Raw genomic sequence first — 12,107 nt, forward strand, 5'->3', positions numbered from 1 at the left:
TGAAAGTAATGTGTTTAATTAATAGCATAAAAAATCAGATTTCTTCTCTTATTTATTTGCTGAAACTACAGCCAACAAGCTCAACATAAGGTGAAGCATGTATGCGAAAAAAGAAAACCAGTTGGACCAATTAAATGACACATTTACTTATTAGCACTCCAATCAGCCAAGAAAATCAAGAACTGGTATGACAATTTTAGTACTTCTTGCCACTTATATATATGTTAGTACAGCTACAACTTCAACTGATTTTCCACAGTACAGCTAGAGACCGAACAAATCTTACTCTAAAAATCTAGTAACATAATGTGCTTGAGTTGAGTATTGTTATAACTGTACAAATCTGACTCTACAAAAAGAACATTTGGTTTTGTTGCAATAATTAGAGTAATTTCCTTTCAAGTTTTAACAAAATGGAGTTCATTAAATTTAAAAGAAAATATTGAATAGCGTAGGTGTAGCCCAATATACATTTAACATAATTTATAGTTGAAGTTTTTCTTTTTTTATCGTGGTTCAACCATTGATACAGTGACCTCATTGACAGAGCATCTATTACCACTTTGTGTGGAAGGATCATAAGTACCACTGCTGGCTTGAAAAGTAAAAACAGGTTGTTTGGGTTGAGGTTGATGAAATATTTGGTTATTTAACATGGAAGCTACTTGAGTCATGGAAGGTCTATCTGTGGCAAAGTCTTGAACGCACAGAAGCCCAATGTGTATGCATTTCAATGCCTCTGATTCATTATATGACACGCCTAATGCTTCATCCACCAACTCTATTCCTCTGCCTTCACTCCATAGCTGCCATGACTGTTTCATTACATTAATATCAGCCTCAATTTTCCACCACAACACACAAACATAATAACACAATTTGAGAGATTTCTTTTGTGAACTACTCACATATGCAATAAGGCCTTGGTATTGATCCTCATCCTTGAAGCTAGTATTCTTTTTCCCGCTTATTATCTCTAGTAGTAACACGCCATAGCTAAACACATCGGATTTTTCCGAAAAGATTCCTCTGAATGCGTACTCTGGAGACATATAGCCGCTGCAATTGATTAAACACACCACTAAATTAGATGTCAGATGCTATAACAACAATGTACTATCAAATCATCAAATTAAAAGAATGATGCTTACATTGTTCCTACCACCCTATGAGTATTTGCTAGATCTAACGTGCCTTCAAAAATCCTTGCTAATCCAAAATCAGAAATTTTTGGAGTCATCTTCTCATCCAATAGAATATTACTGGCCTTCAAATCTCGATGTATCACCCTTGAACTGGAATCGCGATGGAGATACACAAGACCTCTCGCAATGCCATCAATAATGTTGAACCGTATGGCCCAATCAAGCTCTTCCCTTCTTCTATCATCTATATAAGAAACCAAATCACACCACTAAAAGTTAATTAGTGACATGTCTAACAAATATACTTCTAACTAAAGGATAAAAATGTGGATAAAGATGAGAGACTAACTGAAAATAAAAGTATCTAAGCTCTTGTTGAGCATGAACTCGTATATTAATAACTTCTCTTCATTTTCAATGCAGCAACCAATGAGCTTGACAAGATTTCTATGTTGCAGTTTGGAGATCAATATTATTTCATTCCTAAATTCTTCGTAGCCTTGTGATGAGCTGCTAGACAGTCTTTTCACTGCAACTTCTTTCCCATGTAGTTGTCCCTGTAAATTTCCAAACATAGCTAACTAATTAGCTCATTCACTCACCCATTCACCTGCATTTCTCCATTATTATTGTAGTGTATTAGATTCTATGTAAACTATTGAAAACCAAATGACCTTATAAACAGGACCAAATCCTCCTTGACCAAGTTTGTTTGTAATACTAAACTTGTTTGTGGCCATTAGTATGCTATCCAAGTCAAAAAAATGAAGCTCAGGTTGATCGTCTCCTCTCTTCAAGTTAGTACTTGTCCAAATCAAATCATTATTTGTTGCAGTTCCTGATGTCAAGTCAATAATACACATAATATTCAGCAATAAATAATACCAAAAAATACAAAGTTTTAGGTCCCAACATAATGAAGAACATCAACATCATGTACCATGAGATGTGCAATGCTCAAAGCAGTAACAATCAGAAATTGAAGCTTAGATATAATTCTTACTTTTTCTCTTAGCTTTTCGTCTATGCAAACCGAAGGCTACAATAGCTAATAATGTTGCACCAGCAGAAACAGCTACAACAAGGCTGATAATGATTTTGGTCTCACTCAAATGTCCTTCCTCTGAATGAGAAGATACAGAATAAACTATCATACTATCAATAATAAATGATCATGACTTGATCATTTATTTCATTATAATAAGTAATAAAGACGAACAAAAATAATCAATAATTAATTTCATCCTAATAAAATACACACACAATTGTGTGTTACTTACCATATTCTATTGAGATAGCTGATATTAAAGACCCATATTTTCCTTGCTTTGGAACATTCCTTGTCCCTTTCCCAGTCCATTGGAGGCGGATCTCCAATGTGTTATGACTCACAACAACTGCGTTAATTACTTTGATAAATTCCTTACCAACTCCTTTAGCTTCCTCTTTAATGTTGAAATCTGACAACTCCCGTTTTCCCTATAATAACTTACTTAACTCAGTAAAACATAAGTTCACAAGCTGCATTAAGTAGCATAATGATTAATCTACCTGAACATAAACATCAAATACTCGTCTTCCAACACTCTCATAAGATCTGTCGTTTCCAAATACTATCTCTGCAAAATGTAGTTTCACGGTGTAATTTCCATTTCTTAAGCAACGAGCAAAATAAGTTAGCGAAAGAGGCGAGATGCGTGCAGTTGTGTAGAGCTCAGAGTTGTTCATTCTTAATTCAGATACATTATTTACTATATATTCTGGCCCTTCTTTTTCCAAATTTCTGAAATGACCGGTGTTGCTAAATCCCCAAGTGTTGGCTGAGTTATGGAATAAATTTGCAGGACCTACAATTTCCTTATCCTCTTCATACTTTATGCCTCCAATGGTAGTTTCTTTTCCACCACAATTTATATGCAATGAATAAGAATCTACACATCAAAGATCAAACAATGTTGTATTGGTTAAAAATATACAAAAGAAATGGTTTATAGTCAACACAATGAATGGTTTTTTTTTACCTTTTGAACATGGAGCCAAACACTTGCTGAGCGTTCTACATTAATCATATTCAAAGCAAGAATTAGTATAAAGTATAATCATAATCATAATCAAATCTATTGTTATTCTTGTTTCAATTGTTTGTTAAAGCTTACGAGCTGTTTTCATGACCAGACGTGCTCTGAAAGTGATTGCTGATAAAAAAATAAAAAAAAGTTAAGATACAAATATATTCAATTTTGAAATGCTTATGGTTCAATGAATATGGAAAAAAATGAAAGAAAGAAAGGAAGGAACTCTTACAAATGATCTTGACAAGTTGATGGTTCAGATATCTCCGAAAAGTTATTGTAAGATATATCTATGTTCCTGAACACAGTAAGAAACTTCATCATTAGCTAAATATTTTTAAGTGACTTTGTTTTTGTATTGGCACAATTATCTTCTTTGTTACATCTTCTGTTTATTAGGACAATATATATATATATATATCAAAAAAAATTATTTTCAACAGTTAAAGAGTGAGTTTAGAGTTGGGGTTTGTAGGTCATCATTCTTCTTGGTAATTTTGGTCTGGTTTACACATTTTTGTAAAACATAGCATTGGTAACTTACTTGGGTGCATCTCCCATTATGTTCATCCACGCTGGAATAGGCCCACTGAGTAAGTTACTTGTTAAATATCTATTCAATGTGCAACACCATAGCATAAGAGAAGTTTAATTATAAAGAAAAGAGTAATAAAAAAAAAAGGGCACCAATGAAGTTTTAAGATGTTGTAAGGTCCTTCCTTGATCGTTTCTGCCTACACATTTTTGAGTTACTTACATATAACGCAAAGGAGATTTTTGAAAATTTGGAAGTGGCCCTTCTAGTTTATTAAAGCTAAGATCCCTGCAAAATAAAGATCTTAGATGTCTGTTGCGTCATGGCAACAACAAATGCTATATATGAATAGAAAATTTGACAAGAGAATCGAACAATTACAGGGCAGTTAGCTCTCCCAAATTGAGAATATATTCAGGGATATTTCCTCTTAAATTACAGCTCCTCATTGTCCTGCAATTTCAAACATGGTCCAATAATTTAAAAAATAATCAAATATTAGGTTGAGTTCCATCACAAAAGTTTATGTATATATGGATCTTACAACTCAGAAAGTTGTGTCATTTTACTCAAGTCGGGAAAATCTGACGAGTTCTCCCCATTTAAGTCAGTTATATATCTGCAAAGATTGCCTCAACATCACAAACAAAGTTAGCAAACATATAGATCTAACGGAGACAGAGAAAAGTAGAGAATGAAAAAGAACTTACAACTCTGTTAAGTTTGCCAAGGTAGAAATACTAGGAGGAATTGGGCCACTGAAACCACTTGCTTCCATCTCTCTGTGGAGAGTAGCATGTAAAATCAATATAAATTGCTCATAAATTTTGAAAACCAACAAAGAGATCAGTAACTCTTACAATCTGTTAAGTTGTTTCCAATTGCCAAACTCAGGCATCCTTCCTGTGAAGTAGTTACTACTGATCCTACTGCAATGGAAAACAGCGTGTATAACTCAGGCATCCTTCCAAAATATGTTGGTTCATTTGAGCTATGAAGTAAGTTATAGTACACATTGTCACTTACAGCTCCCATAAGTTTTCGAGATTGGTGAGAGACAGAGGGAACTGTCCAGTGAGATTGTTTGCATTTAAATTCCTGCACCCACACCATTTCAATTTGTTAATGTCATTTCTACTACTTTTTTACTAGTAGATGTGAAGAAAAGGTTAGGGATTCTCACAAATATTGCAAGTTTACCAATTTCCCAAGCTCAGAGGGAATAGTTCCAGAAAACAAGTTGCTCTGCATGTCCCTGAATTTGTGAGTTTATTATAATTAGCAAATCACAGGAGTTTGACAGAGAGAAATTAAATGGGATAAGAAAGAGCATACAATGCTATGAGAGTGGTTATGTTTCCTAATTCGGCAGGGATTGGCCCTGATAAATTGTTCACGTCAATAAAACTGCACGCCCACATTTGTTCAAACAATCAATTACAGCTTAATATATCTTGAATAATGGTAGGGATAAATGGAAACTTACAGCCGTTCCAACTTTGTTGAACCCCATTCTGGCGGTATCGAACCACTGAGGAAGTTCCGTTCTAGAATTCTGCAAGGGAGAAGAAAGAGTGGTATTATATATACACTGACTGAAAAGTATTTGAATGAACAAAGTATTTGTTTTTACATACACTAACTTAAGGTAAGGTAGCTTCCATAGTGATGATGGAAGCTTGCCATCCAGATTCTGTCCTGAAAAATTACTGCACATATAACACATGTCAACAGAAAACTCCAAGCCATGGTGATTACAAGCTATGTAGCCATGGAGCTAGGAGCTTACAGTCTTTGGATATGGCATTCATTATTAGCAGAGCTGGAGCAATCGCAGATGACTTCATTTGTGTAATATTCTGTGCGATTACAAGGGTCATCGAAGTGCCCATCATCATACTTGTTCAGTTGCTTAGCTATTTCTTTAAAAGCTTCCACTGCATAATAATAATAATAATAATAATAAATTAACTAAAGAAGATGAACAAAACCAAAGTCTGCACCAGGTATGTAATTTCTTGTTCTCCAGATATTATTTAAAAATATATATAAGATGGAGAGATTTTTCACCTTCATCGTGGGGAAGAATAGGAGATTTTGCATTGCATTTGAATGGTGTCATTGCCAAGAAGAGCAGAAATAGTAATAATACAGTAACACATTCTGATTGCAATGAAGCCATATTCATCATTCCCAACACAAACAAACAGTGCCTTAAATTTATTACATTAATATTCATCAAGGGGAATGGTGCCAATACGCCAGGAAGAGCATCACATTAATTGTGATAATTAAGTCAATAAAGGTCCCACGCGCTTACAGTACATGCCATGCTTACAGTACCATTTCACTAATTTATTGCTAATTAAGCCAATAAAGGTCGCACGCGCTTTCATAGTCAACTCCCATGATTGACTCCAAAAAAGTAAAAGAAAAAAAATCTCCCCTGTGCAACACATGCAAAGAAAAATTCCAATAATCTCATAACAATAGTCAATTTGCCTTCCTTTTGTTAGTAATATGCTTTTGCTCCTTCATTTTTTATATTTTCTTCAAATGCTCCCTAAATGGCAAAGTTAGTATTCTTTTACCCCTAACGAATTTTCTTAATATAAATTTATCCCCCAAACTTTTTGCCTATAACCAAATATCACATAAGTCATAAAATTATTCCAGTTTTATCTTAACATTTTATTTTTATTATAAATTTCACTATACAATTAAGTTTTTTTTATTCAATTATTATGTAAATTAAAACAAAACAAAAATATTCATCTTTTACCTACTATTTATAGAAGTTGATTGTGATTTTTTTTGTTGGATTATCCTTAATAAAGATATTTATTAATGATATTTAACTACATCATGAACACTTACGTTTAGAAATGATATTTATTATGGGGTATTTCAGACCTAATCAACCGTCTAGTTACCCATGGGATGTTCCAAGATTAACAATTTCACTAACAAGTCTGTTCTTGTTGAATGTTCGTGGTCAAAGTTCTGCTATTGGTGTTAATTATATTCAATCTCAACCTGGGACAATAGTTTCTTGCAATCCTTGGCTAATTATGGAGTATTTCAAACCTAATTAATGGTCTGGTTATAGTCGACGTGACTCGAGATTAACAATTACACTAATCAAACAAATTACATTAATAGACTTTTAGTGGCGCATTTCGTGAAATGCGCTGAGAAAAACACTTTTAGCGACGAATGTGCCGGCAAAAGTTGAGTAGGTGTGTATAGGACAAGAGAACATTCTTGTGACAGTCAGAATCCCGTGATCCGTAAGGGGAAAGACCGGGTAAGCTGTGCAATCCCACACTGCCTGGGGAAGGTCAAGTGTAATGATTCTAAGATTGTGTAGGTATGGGACTACACAGTTGAAGATGACTTAAATGGATTGATAGGTACTACCTATATCAGGAAGGTGCATTTTCTTTTCGGTAGCTCATCACTTGAGAACTCCATGGTTAAGCGTGCTTGGCCTGGAGTAATCTAGGGATGTCTAACCTCCTGGGAAGTTTTCCCAGGAAGTGTGCGAGTGAGGACAAAGCACGCTGAAAAGACTTGTCTTGGTTTGTAGGGTCAGTCGTCATTCCAGAAAGCAGCCATAGTAACATAGGGCGTCACAATCCTTCCTTGTATTATAGTTAAAAACGTGATTTAAAAGAAAAATCTCTCAAAAGAAAAAACGAAAGTTGAAAAATCTTAGACAAGTAAACTTCCAAGAAATGACAAGAAAATATTATTAAAAAAGAAGGAAAAAACAATCAAATTGAGTTGTTTAGAACTTTAGAGTACATATAATGGTCAATCTAATTATATATATAATGACGAAATCTTGAGAAACATTATATTCTGTTTTCTGACCTAATAAATAAAAACCAGTATCCAAATAATATGTAAAAAATAAATAAAGAAAAGTGGATAATTTGGTTCAAGATTGAAAATATGATAAAGAAAGTTCAAAAGTTGAAGCAAAATTTAATTATTGTTGTCAAAAGATACCTCTGTACTGAATAATGTTGGTTTGTGTAGTTGGAATAATACGTTTTCTGACCACCATGAATTGTCGAACCATACCAGATACATCACATCAAGATTTTGGTTTGGCCAAGCAAGAGAGTAAAAAGTGGTGCAAGAAAGAGGTTTGAGACATTCTTGACCTCAAATTCCACTGCTAATTTTTGCGCTTCAGCCATTAATTTCAACTTTGACCTTTTCTTTATGTTTGTTTTATCTTGTCTATGGTATGTTCTTACTTCTTCCACTTTGATTTCCCAGTTTCATTTTTTGTAGTTCCAATTCCAATTTTAATATTTGGATCTCGAGTTCCAGTTCCAGTTTCATTCATATTATTTGGATTTGTGAAATTTTTGCTCTGAATAGTTCTGACCATATTTTGACATTTACCATTAGTGATTTATATATCAAACTTAGCCTCGAAATTTCCTATTGTGTCAAGTGATTTATATATTAAATCACTTGCATTTAGGATGATTTTCTTGTTATAAAATATTTATTTATTCAATAAAGGATTCATTCTAAACATGAATGAGTTAGGGACAATACTTATCGCCATATTAATTAAGGAAATGAATAATACAATCTTACAAGGATATTGAATCATTAGGGAAATTCCAGGATAAATTACTATAAAAGGTAGAAGGAAAAGACTGGTATTAGGCATAAGCATGCTAAAAATCACAACTAGAATGGGAAATTAGAAGCTTTTGTATACATACACTTCCTTAAAGGTGAGGAGCTTCCATATGATTCAGTTCAAAAGTAGCCATGAACAAGGGAAGGGAGAAGTTTATTACATGCTTTGGATATGGCACGCATTAGCATATATTTTCTTTATTATTATTAATCCCACAGTTTGTTAAGAGTCTAATTTAAAGATTCAATTCAACTTTATAATAATTTTGTTTTTATTATTAATTATTTTATAATACAATACAATACAATGTCAAATGTAATATGTCTTTCTCTTTAGATAGATACATAATTTGTTTCCAGCCAATTATTTTCAGTAACAACACATGAAATAAGATAAAGAGATCATGCAGATCCAGAATCAATCCACATTGATGATGAGTTAGATGATTGAGCAAGAAAACTATGAGATTCACTACTGGATGTTTGTTGTGAAATCTGATCAAGCTTGTCTCGCAACCCGGTCAACCTGAACGGATCATCATGAGAACTTGAATCCATAACCAGTTCAGGGATGGTAGTTCGACCTTCAAGCATGCTCACTATGTATACATTAGCATTATACAATAATATATTTGGTATTGGACTTACCGATATTGGTACCAGCATGTGGCATCTCCGTGGTGTGCATGTTCTCGTTCCTCAATTGTTAAGATATTTCTGTTGTCCTGTCACAGAGTCAATTTAAATGTGCCAAATGAGTAAATGGTGTAACTATAATAGAAATAAACTATAAGACTTTACTGAATGAATGAAAAACACATATGAAAGAAGAGAAAAATGAATAGCTCAACCATGAATGTTGAGACTATTTAGCTATATATATTGATGAAGATGAGTTAGCTAAGTTGTTACAAACCAGTTACAACCAAGATTATGACACAAAACAGAGTAACTGAATGAGTTATTACAAGAACTGAATTGGTTATTTAACTAAACTTCAAAGAGAGTAAATGAGCTGTTAAGTAACAGCTGTAACAGAAGCTTGATCTCTAATATCCCCCCTCAAGTTGCACGGAGGGTTCTGAAGTGGTAACTTGCTACTAAGGTCAACAAACTGAGATATAGGAAGTGGTTTAGTAAGAATATCAGCTATCTGATGAGAAGACTCCACGTAGCGAACATCAAGTTGTTTGGACAGGACACGGTCACGAACAAAATGAATGTCTATTTTGATGTGTTTTGTTCAGGCATGAAAGACTGGATTAGAGGCAAGAGAACCAGCTCCCATATTATCACACCACATAATTGGACACTGTAGAAGGTGTATATCAAGTTCTGCGAGGAGAGATTGAATCAAGATGATCTCTGCTGTAGCTACATAATTGGAACCAAGAAAGTAATTTACAAAACCAAGAGTCTTTAAGGCAAATTCCAAATGCAAATCTGTGATGACTTTGTGAATGCTAGCAGGATCTTCTCCAGTGACTAAAATATCATCCACGTAGACTAATATCATGATTAACTTGCCTTGCTTTTTAGTGAAAAATAAACTTGTATCTGATATGGAATTGGTGAAGCCATACCTCAACAATGAACTTTTGAGTTTATCGAACCAAGCTCGAGGTGCTTGCTTAAGGCCATAGATTGCCTTATTTGGTTTGCAAACATGGTTAGGAAACCGAGTATCCTCAAATCCCTGCGGCTGGTGCATATATACAGTCTCTTGTAAATCTCCATTTAAGAAAGCGTTATTGATATCGATCTGTTGAACATCCCATCCAGACATAACAACAAGAGTAAAAATTATTCTGATAGTGCAAGGCTTAATCACAGGACTGTAAGTTTAAAAATAATCCAATCCAGCAGTTTGTTGGAAACCTCGAGCAACAAGACATGCCTTATATCGATCTACACTTCCATCGGCATTGTATTTAACTCTGAAAATCCATCTATTGCTGACAAGAGGCAGGTCTTGTGTGAATGGAACCAACGTCCAAGTTTTATTCTGTTGTAATGCTTGAAACTCTTGCTGCATTGCTTGCTTCCAACAGGGGTTAGTAATAGCACTTTTAAATGAAATAGGTTCTAATTCAGTTAATGCAGTAGTTAAAAATGCTTTAGGTTGGAATATGCCAACTTTTGATCGTGTGACCATGGGATGATTGTTTTGAGGTGTAGGTGGAATAGGTATGCTTATTGGAATATCAGATATGGGAATGAATGCAGGAGACTCACTTGGAGCAGGTATATGAGAGGAAGAGGGAGCACTGAGTTGTGAGGAAGAAGTATGGGAAGAAGAAGACATGGAACCTAGACTTGGGGATGACGATACTGTGGGGACAGATGTGAATGAAGTAAGAGGTAATGAAGGAGGTATTTGATAATCGACAGTGTTGATTATACGAGTGGAAGTAGAGGAAGAGGTTGAGTTGTCCAAGAATAGAGTTGAGTAAGGGAACTCTGTTTCATTGAAAGTGACACTCCGAGCTATATATATATATATGGCCAGAAGGATGCATACACCTATAGCCTTTGTGATGAATGCTATATCCAAGGAATATGCATTTGGAAGATCTGAAAGAGACTTTGTGATGTTGATAAGGCCTTAAGAGAGGAAAACATGAACAACCAAAAGTCTTGAGTAGATTATAATCTTGTGTTTATGGTAAGGAGAGAGTAGTTTAAGTGTAGGAGTATGGAGTCTGTTAATGAGAAAGGTGGCTGAGACAAATGCCTCCCACCAGAATTTAAGGGGCATATCAGCTTGTGCAAGAAGTGTAAGACCTATATCAACTACATGACTATGTTTCCGTTCCACTCTACCGTGTTGTTGGTGAGTGTGTGGACACGAATGACGTCTCATTATGCCAAGTTCAGCAAAAAGATTATAGAGAGGTTTATATTCAGCTCCTAAGTCTGTTTGAATACTTTTGATTTGTTTTTGAAACATACGTTCAACATAGGCATTAAATCTTTTGAAAATGGATGGAACCTCAGATTTGGTTTGCATGGGAAATATCCAAGTATACTTTGTATAGTCATCAACAAAGCTAACATAAAACCGATAACCATCTATTGAGTGATAGAATGAAGGACCCCAAACATCTGAATATAACAATTCAAAAGGTGCTGAAGTTTTATTCAAAGAAGGTTTAAAACTAAACTGATGAAGTTTGCCAATTTGATAAGCTTCACAGAATTCAACATTGCTACATTTTGCATTTGGCTTTACAATGGAAAGAACTTTTTGTAAGATTGGTTGGGAGGGATGACCAAGGCGGCAGTGCCAGATTTTAGCAACTTGGGACTTGTCAAAAACATGATTGCTTGAAGTGGTACAATTAAAAGCATGAGCAGAAGGAATGATTTTTGATGGTTGCTGTTGAACTTTGATTGAAGAATCTGGTGATGTTGGTGGTCTAATGTGGAGTTTGTATAGGCCATCACTAAGAGTGCCCCGAAGAAGTACTCGGCTCGTTTTCTTATCCTTGATAAGACAACAAACGGAATCAAATTCAAGAACAATGTTGTTATCTTTGGTAAATTGAGAAATGCTGAGTAAATTTTTAGTGGCATTAGGAACATGTAAGATGTCACGTAATTCTAAAGCTTTTGATAATTGTGATGCAGTAAAAGAATTAGAACCTATATGTAAGATGGGCATAGAAGTACCATTACCAACTATAA

The 12,107-nt window shown here is 34.5% G+C and overlaps 1 protein-coding gene across 4 annotated transcripts; it reads right to left on the reverse strand.

The window, feature by feature from the left end:
• Positions 1-350: 350 nt before the first annotated feature.
• On the reverse strand, positions 351-5,988 carry LOC133801900 (probable leucine-rich repeat receptor-like serine/threonine-protein kinase At3g14840). 4 transcript variants are annotated; one of them, XM_062240120.1, is made up of 24 exons: positions 5,823-5,968; positions 5,542-5,689; positions 5,390-5,461; positions 5,239-5,307; positions 5,088-5,159; positions 4,953-4,997; positions 4,779-4,850; positions 4,613-4,681; positions 4,463-4,534; positions 4,297-4,371; positions 4,134-4,205; positions 3,975-4,040; positions 3,762-3,830; positions 3,450-3,515; positions 3,302-3,340; positions 3,167-3,201; positions 2,697-3,076; positions 2,426-2,624; positions 2,149-2,268; positions 1,820-1,983; positions 1,495-1,702; positions 1,152-1,389; positions 909-1,059; positions 351-815 (listed from the first exon to the last, which is right to left on the reverse strand). In XM_062240120.1, the coding sequence occupies exons 1-24, from the start codon at positions 5,941-5,943 to the stop codon at positions 507-509; spliced, it is 2,931 nt and encodes a 976-aa protein (XP_062096104.1). In that variant the 5' UTR covers positions 5,944-5,968; the 3' UTR covers positions 351-506. The 4 variants fall into 4 exon arrangements, 3 of the variants coding, with proteins under 3 accessions (XP_062096104.1, XP_062096103.1, XP_062096105.1); XM_062240119.1 differs by having other exon boundaries at positions 4,936-5,007; XR_009877054.1 differs by having other exon boundaries at positions 608-815; positions 909-1,081; positions 4,936-5,007.
• Between the last annotated feature and the right edge of the window lie 6,119 nt (positions 5,989-12,107).

This window comes from Humulus lupulus, chromosome 9 (assembly GCF_963169125.1).
Source record: "Humulus lupulus chromosome 9, drHumLupu1.1, whole genome shotgun sequence".
In the NCBI taxonomy this organism is placed as follows: Eukaryota; Viridiplantae; Streptophyta; class Magnoliopsida; order Rosales; family Cannabaceae; genus Humulus; species Humulus lupulus.